We start from the raw sequence: 8,124 nt of genomic DNA, 5'->3' as shown, positions 1-8,124 counted from the left end.
TTTGACCAAGGGGTTGATCCAAACAGACCAAATGACTAGCGAGAAGACTTAGTCGGTTAGACTAGGCAGTGGAAGTCCTGATTTGGACGATCGGGCAAGAGAAGTCCTGGTGAGTGAAGCTAGGCAAGGGAAAGTCCTAGTTGTAGGCTAGGCAAAGGGAAAGTCCTGATTTGGAGGATCAGGCGGAAGTCTTGGCATAGTCAAAGCACCAGGTGAAGTCTAGACTGGTTTGGAGGATCGAGTTGCAGTAGAAGTCTGGGCTGGTCTGGAGTACCGAGTCGCAGCAGAAGTCTGGGCTGATCTGGAGGATCGAGTTGCAGCAGAAATCTGGGTTGGTCAGAGAGGTCCGAGCCGCATCATAAATCTTGGAGGCTGAGGACAGAGCCGAGCAAAAGTCCAACAATTCAGTAGGACTTGGTTGACACAAATTCTCCCGAGTGGAGTGGGTAAGGGCGTGTTCCCGGAGTGGAACAGTAGGCGTCAGACTAACCCAGGATTTCAGTAGAAATCTAAAGTTAAACCCACAAGGTAAGGTTTAAGTTCTTTGTTTGATTGTATGCTTGTCTTGCAGGACCAGGAGCTGGAAGCAAGATGGAGAAAGCAGAGGTGAAGCAAACAAAGGCAGTTGAATCAAGTTCGGGGTCAACTCAGGTCAAATCTGAGTCAAAGTGACTCAAGTCGACTCGAGATGGAGTCAAGTCAACTTAAGTGAATGGAGTCGACTTGAGTTGGTATTCAAGTCGACCTGAGCACAAGATAAGGGCCACGGAAGCAACATTTATCAAGATATGCCACGTCAGCTTCGAGTCGACTTGAGTAGGGATTCAAGTCGACTTGAAGGCCAAGTCAGCTGCGGAGAAAGTGGATCGGACTTACGTGGAGTCGACTAGAGATTGACCCAAGTCGACTCAAGCAGGCTATAAAAGGAGGGTCGGATGCACACATCGAAAATCAATTCACAAATTTTCCTCACCAACTAGTGGTGATTCCAAATGCGAAAGGAGCCAAAATCTTACTACCGAGGAAGATCCAGGAGGAGTGCGCGGTGCTAAGGATTCCCAGATCGGCAGCAATTTTTATTTGGTTATTCTATTTCCTTCTTATATTCTTTTATTTATTGTTATATTATTTACGGACTGTAAGACGGATTTCTCCACCTCCAAACAACATTCAGAAAGGAGACCACTAGTGGACGGGTGCCTCCCGTACATAGGCCTTGGATGTACTAACCCTGGGGGGTTAGGAACCAAGTAATCCGCGAGTCCCTGCATCTTATTTCTAATTCTGCTGCAAGTTTTTGATAGAAACGAACGAACAAGAAAAGTTATAACACGCTATTCACCCCCTCTAGTATGTTCCAGCGATCCTACAATTGGTATCAAAGCCGACGCGCTCTTGATTGGACTAACCGCTAAGGGAGCAAGACGACAAAGATGGAGGGGGAGAAAAGTATGCTTTTAAAAGTTCTTTTTAAATCGCATATTATTTATTTTAAATGCAGGGAGAGAGAGCACTATAAAAATAAGTGTCCTACTCGTAAGAATCGGATGACACCACTAGCGGCAAAGGAGCAATCGATGCTAGGAGCCCGGAAGAATAAAGATCACATCCAATGCTTCAAGTGCCAAAAACACTTCCACTACAAGAACCGGTGTCCAGAGAGGAAGACGACAAAGAAAAGTCAGAATTAGGGGATACGTTATCGGTATATTTTAATAAATTATGAAAATACCCCTAGGTTGCATGCGCATGCTAGATTTAATATTTTTAAAGATTTAGATTTTTCTAAAAATTTAAATAAAGTAGAAAAAGTAAATTTGACCAATGCAAATTTAGAAAAGTTAAAAAAATTTATAAAAATTAGATAAGGTAGAAAAATTCAAATTTAGATAAATCAAAAATTTTAGAATCAAAAATTTTAGATAAATCTATTAAAAATTTAGATAAGATAGATTTGATAAATTTAAATTTGAAAAAGTCAAATTTAGATAAATTAAAAAACTTAAACTTAGATAAAAATTTAAATTATTTGACTAAATCAAATTTGAACAATTCAAATTTGAAAAATCAGATCTAGAAATATTAGATAATAATTTAAATAATTCAAACTTGAATAATTCAAAATTAAATAAATTAAAAAATTTAAACTTAGATCCTAAAAATAAGAAAAACTCATCTAATTTAGAGTAAATTAATTAAAAAATCTAAATTAAATAATAATTTAACTAATTCAAATTTAACCAATTCAATTATTAATAATTCAAATGCAATTAATCTAGATTTATCTCAAATAAATAAAAATTTAGACCAAGTTTTTAACTTATTCAACCAAGATAACGATAAACTTAATGATTCAACTTTAATTAATTTAATAAATCTAAAAATTAAAAATAATTCAATTAAATAAGATAAAATTAATAGCTATCAAGATAAGTTGAACAATTTTAATTTAATTAATAATTTAAAATTAAAAATTCAAGATAATCTTGATAATAAGAAAAATTTAAACTTTAACAAGATAAATCCTAAAATAAATAATTTAACAAATAAAAATTCAAAATTAAATTTTAAAAATTCTTACAATAAATATTTAAATCTTAAAAATACTAATTTAAATTTAAATTTTAAAAATTGAAAATTAAATAATAACGTTAATTATAATTATGTACTTTTTAATTATGAAAAATTGAATAATTCTAATATATTTTACTATATTCAGTTGTATATAAATTATTTAAATATCCTTCAATATTACATACTATTTCATATTATTATTTTTTTTTAAATTTTAAATTTTAGTTTTTAAATCGATATAACACGTTATAACAATTATAACTACTATAATATAAATTCAATCTATTAATCTAATATTTATATTATAGTTATAAAATTATAATTGTGATAATGTATCTAATCAATTTAAAATTAAACGAAAGATAATAAATTAAACAGTATAAAATAATTATGAAAAATATTTAAATAAATGATTGATTAGTGAGATTTTTTTTGATAAATAATTAAAATAGGATATTTTCGATGATTTAAAAATAAAGGATATTTTTTAATTTTTGTGCAAAGATAATTATTAAATTTAGCAATAATTTAATTCAGTTAATCGGTACTGTCGAGAAGGTCGTCATTTGGAGGGATTATTCTTATAGTCGTCAATTTGGATTAGATCCGTCAGATTGGTCCACCCCGCTAAGTAATTTAGGCGGATTGAATTGAAAGTTTCTCAACCTATTTTAAGATGAGTTGGCCCGCGACCCGTGTGGGTTGACCCGCGATGAGCTTCGGTTGACTCACGGGTTGAGAAAGTTTATTTATTTATTTTAAAATTTAAAATTAAAGTAGAAAACTCAATGAATTAGTGGGTTTGATCCATTTAAATTACAATTCAAGTTTAAAAATTATAATTCAAACTTACAATTTTCAACTTAATCAATTTAAATTATAATTAAAATTTAAAATTTTTAAAATTTTTAATATTTTTTTATTTTTTAATAGGCCCGCGGATTGACTCGTCTAACCCGTGACCGGTCTTAAGTTGGATTGGGTTGGAGATTTTACAATCCGCCCAATTGGTGGATCGGCCTATCCCGCTCCACCATATGATGTGCTTGTTATAGATTAGTCCGTCCCATCGTGGATTGATCCGTTTGACGGCTCTAATTATTCTACGAATTTAAAAGCAAAAAGGGTCAAGATGAACATATTTCTGGGAAAGGTTGGCTTTAGGGATTGAGGCGCTGCCCTTCCGTTACATCGGCAAGGACGAGGAATCGAAGCGATGGCCGATGGCGATCTTAGTGGATGATTACGAGGTAAATATTTTATGATTTTTTGTTGCTTAGCAATTTTGGCGCTTGTTGTTCAAATTTTTTTCCCGATCTCCAGTTCCGATGGTAGCGTCAGTACTGCTCATCGTTGGCAGCCATTACGAATTGTTCCATTAAGAATTTCCAAATCTAACTTCTGAAACGCTTGTTCCATCATAGCTGCTTTTTGATACGTTTCTTAGATCATTTTGTTCTCTGACTTCTCTCCCTTTCGCATTTGATTTCGAGATCTATTGTTTCTTGGGACGAATTCAGTCGTTTTACTTGTGAATTAGTCCATTTTAAATCTGTATGTCCATGGATAAAAGCACCTATGATGATCAAAATTAGCAGATTTATCGTTTTTTTTCAAAAATTGTAGCTAAGTGATATGTTTTGCGGATTAAAATTAGCCTTAACCACGATTGGAGATACTGCAATTGATAAGCAAAAGGTTATTCCTCCATCATTGCCTTTTATTTTTCCTAGAAGCAGGCGGAGTCTAGCCGAACAGTAAAAGATTCAAGCTTAGCTCGATTGATTTTTTCCTAATCTCGAGTCGATGAGTTTGATTCAAGCTTTATTCTTAAGTTCAAATTCAGTTTGTAATGAAATTAAATAGTTTACGGATGACTCGAACTCAATTTGAAAATAATTCATTTAAAAATTAAAAAAACTTAGTCTGTTTGTTAACATATAATATTTATAATTTATAATATATATATATATATAAACAAGTTTATTAACTAGCACGTTCATAAAAAATGATAATCCCAGTAGTCACATCTCTGGGGGTGGTCGGCCCGGTCCCACGGAAGTTTCCCACCGACCATCAGGGTAAATCGGGAAGCGCATACGACGGCCAATCCAGATGTCTAGCATCCTTTGATTGCGTTCCCCATTTGGAGGAAAATTCCTGCAAATACGCCGTAGCTAAGGATCGAACCGCAGGTTCCTGAGTTACAATCCGGATGTCCTATCATTGCACCATTACCCCGGGGACAACTAGCACGTTCATAAACTTCTAAATGAACATGTTTGAGAGCTCGTAAATCAAATATAGCTAAGTTCGAACTTAGCTCAATAATATATTTGACCTTAAAATCAAGCTCGAACTTGGTTTGTTAATTTAATAAATTTTTTTCGAATTGAGACCCGAATAACTAGCGAGCGGCTTTGTTTGTTTACACCCTTACCTAGAAGCTTTTGGGTAAAATTCAAAAATAAAACCAGGAGGACGTGGATCCAAAGTGAACAATATCGTACCGTTGTGAAGATATATATAAATTTTCATCTTATCTAACAGTGATATCAGAGCTCCTAATAAAGGGTCCGTTGGGACCGTTAAGGATTGGGATCCGTATCAATAAGAGGTCCATTAGGACCAGATCTTTTAGATAAAGTTCAAAAATAAAACTATGAAGACGTAGATTCAAAATAGACAATATCATACAGTTATAAAAATATATATGAATTCCAACCCCTTCCACCTCTTTATTTAAATTTAGACTAACATTGATAACATTATCGTGCATTTCTATGCTGGTTGTTGCACTTGCACATTGTGCTTATTGCTTCAGACACTTGGATACAGATTACCAGAGATCTAATCAAACACAAGACCTTGTGGCCGGTCAGAATCCCACCCATATTTCTACTACACACACGCTGCAGCTGTGCAGCACACTTATGCCGCGGCATTGACAAACCGGCAATCTCTCCTGACCTCGCCTTTATTTCCGGTCAGTGGATTGTTCTCCGACATCAACAGCATCGCCTTGGCAAACTGCTCGTAGAAGTGACCGTTGTCAGCCGCCATCAGCTTCACGAACTGGGCAGTGGCCGGGTAGGAGAGCAGCTGCTGGTCGACCTTGAGCAGCCCCTTGTGGTTCAGCAAGTTCTTGTAGTACATGTTGTCGATGATCATCGGCGTCTCACGGTCGTTCCGGGAGTAAAGCACCGCCTCCGGGTCGGGGTTCGGCGACGGGCAGCGGTAGAGAAGGTACTTAGCGTACTCAGGGTCGATGGTCGGGTCGACGGTGGGGTAGAGGCGGCCGACGAGGTTGACGCAGTGGACCCGGCCAACAGAGTGAGCCCCTGAAAGCAAAGGCAAAGCTGTGTCAACTCTGTTCTGATCGCCATTGATCTTGTTTAGAGCGTTCACAATGCGTTATTAACACCCTAAAGTTAATAATTAAAAAATAAAAAAAATACATGTGGGGTGGGCCAGCCGACTGGCCCACCCCACTGCCACATGAACGCGTTCATGTGGACACCTCTCCACATTGTGCATTAACACCTATGGAGTGTTATTAACATTTCATTAACAGGCATCAATCCCTCTACATTGTGCATTAACACCTATGGAGTGTTATTAACATTCCATTAACAAGCGTTGCTGATGCTCTTACTTATATGGAAGAAGAAGGGAGTAAGATACCTTTGTTTATTTGTTAATTGTGTTTATGAAAGTACCTAAGAGAGCCACAGTGCTTTCTGCGTCGATTCCTAAAGATTTGAACCTGGAGAGGACGAGGGACATGGAGTCATTGTGGTTAGGGATGCACTTATCGATCACGTCCGCATGGCTTTGCTTGCTGTCTCTTCTACCAGTTTTCATGGCGATATATGGTCCTCCAAGCTACAAAGACGACCACCACAATTTTTTTTAAGACAATAATAAAAAGAAGTATGCAGGAAGAAAATCAAAAGGCCCGTTAATTATTTATATTTTCTCTGTCAAAAATTATTAAAATAGTATCTCGTAATTTGACATCTAAAATATTCTTTTATACTCCACTTTGACTAAAGTTGCTCTACTTGGAAGAAATAATATTTCAAAGGCACAAGCAATTTTATCAAAGTTGCACTACATTGGCCCCCACAAATATGATGCAGTGGTAAAACAGTCAAGGGGACAAATAAAAAAATCAGAATTAAAATGGAATGAATATTCTGAAAGTTGAAAGTGTGCACAAGTTATGTTCCAGATTTTTATATCAGACAAATTAGAAGGGAGACCGTTTACCTTCAAGATTAGTCAAACAAAACTTAGATTATAAAAAAAAATTGACCACCTATGAGTAGTTTTGATTAAAATTATTTTTTTCTTAAAAGATACATTGCTTCAAAATCAAAAGAAATTTTAATCAAAATTATACTACTTTAGAGTAGCTTTGATAAAAATTAATCACCTTAACCAACTTAAAATATAAGAGGTATTTCAGGTATTAAATTGTAGGTGAGAAGGCCTTTTGATAATTTAATATATATATAAGGATTTACACAATTATACATACCATGACCACGCCTTCTCTTGCAGAGAGAGCAATTATATCAGCACAAGAAACGGTGGCAGGGCACTCCCTCTCAAGGGCTTCCTTGATGGTGGTCACGTATTTGAAGTTTCTCATCCCAAAGCTCCTATCTTTTGACTGCTCCGACACAATGCTGCTGGTGGTTTCCAGCAGCAGAGACGCATCACAAGACTGCACCCAGTAACAACTCACAATCCACAAGCCAACCATATTTCAATCTAAATTTCACCAGAAAATCAGGAAGCAGTTGATCAAGCTAACCTCGACCATGCAGTCATGGAACAGATTCCTGACCCAGGACACGGCCGTGTTGCCATGCTCGTTGTAGAGCTTCACAACCTCCTTCTTAACAATCTCCTCGGCCTTGGGGCAGCTCTTGGAGTAGTAGTTTAGCTTGAGGTCCCCAATTCCTTCTCCTGTAACACACAACATCAAGTTCAAAATTTGCGATGTGACTTGAGTCTGTGAAGCTGTGAACTGACCTCTGGGAAAGGAACTACAACACGCAAGGATTAGGAAAGCGATCAGTCTCATTATCGAGTCCATCTCTTTCTCTCCTCTTCTGCTTGCTATTGACGAGGACATGGCTCCTTGCATCTCAATTTAAGTGTTGAACTCCTATCTTGACACTGAAGCAGTGGCTCCACCAAGTTTTCCGTCCTCAACTTTCTTGGGATGGTTACAAAACCCGTGAGGCAGTGGCCACACGCAAGTTCGATCCAAGAACAAGTCAGCATCTGCCAAAAAACATTTAATGCAGCAGCAATGGTAGTTAGAAGGGCTCATTCAATTCAATAACTCCAAAAGAGAATATATTATTGGATAGTGGTAAAGTAGATAATTTTGCAACATTACATTGCTATAGTCTTTTCTATATGACTTCATTTTCAGGCGCACTAGAGCCAATTAATGAAGTGGACCACTAATGGTGACATTATCGTGTTAGGCATGATTGTGATGGTGATGTTTGTGTCCAGATATTTGATTCC

General features: G+C 36.5%; 1 protein-coding gene and 1 long non-coding RNA gene across 2 annotated transcripts; one reads left to right on the top strand and one right to left on the bottom strand.

Annotated features, from left to right (window-relative positions):
* Nucleotides 1-3,752: 3,752 nt before the first annotated feature.
* LOC141838536 (uncharacterized) lies at nt 3,753-4,020 on the top strand. The gene is made up of 2 exons (XR_012602645.1): nt 3,753-3,824; nt 3,898-4,020. It is a non-coding gene; the product is annotated as an uncharacterized LOC141838536 (long non-coding RNA).
* A 1,268-nt stretch (nt 4,021-5,288) lies between these two features.
* On the bottom strand, nt 5,289-7,695 carry LOC141838535 (peroxidase 21-like). The gene is made up of 5 exons (XM_074726042.1): nt 7,618-7,695; nt 7,397-7,551; nt 7,118-7,306; nt 6,294-6,459; nt 5,289-5,915 (listed from the first exon to the last, which is right to left on the bottom strand). Exons 1-5 carry the CDS (start codon nt 7,679-7,681, stop codon nt 5,506-5,508), a joined length of 984 nt encoding a protein of 327 aa, XP_074582143.1. The 5' UTR covers nt 7,682-7,695; the 3' UTR covers nt 5,289-5,505.
* Nucleotides 7,696-8,124: the final 429 nt, after the last annotated feature.

This window comes from Curcuma longa, chromosome 11, assembly GCF_044706935.1.
Source record: "Curcuma longa cultivar G26 ecotype Majalengka, Jawa Barat chromosome 11, ITB_CL_G26_1.1, whole genome shotgun sequence".
Classification (NCBI taxonomy): Eukaryota; Viridiplantae; Streptophyta; class Magnoliopsida; order Zingiberales; family Zingiberaceae; genus Curcuma; species Curcuma longa.
The sequence above is the reverse complement of the archived record's forward strand: the minus strand, read 5'-3'. Positions and strand labels throughout refer to the sequence as shown.

Bases quoted from the DNA above. Each gene is read 5' to 3' on its own strand.
- LOC141838535 (XM_074726042.1), bottom strand. From the start codon at position 7,681: ATGGACTCGATAATGAGACTGATCGCTTTCCTAATCCTTGCGTGTTGT. The intron at 7,552-7,617 runs GTCAGTTCACAG...TGTGTGTTACAG, and splicing joins TTGTAGTTCCTTTCCCAGAG to GAGAAGGAATTGGGGACCTC. The intron at 5,916-6,293 runs GTACTTTCATAA...CTTTGCTTTCAG, and splicing joins AAGCACTGTGGCTCTCTTAG to GGGCTCACTCTGTTGGCCGG.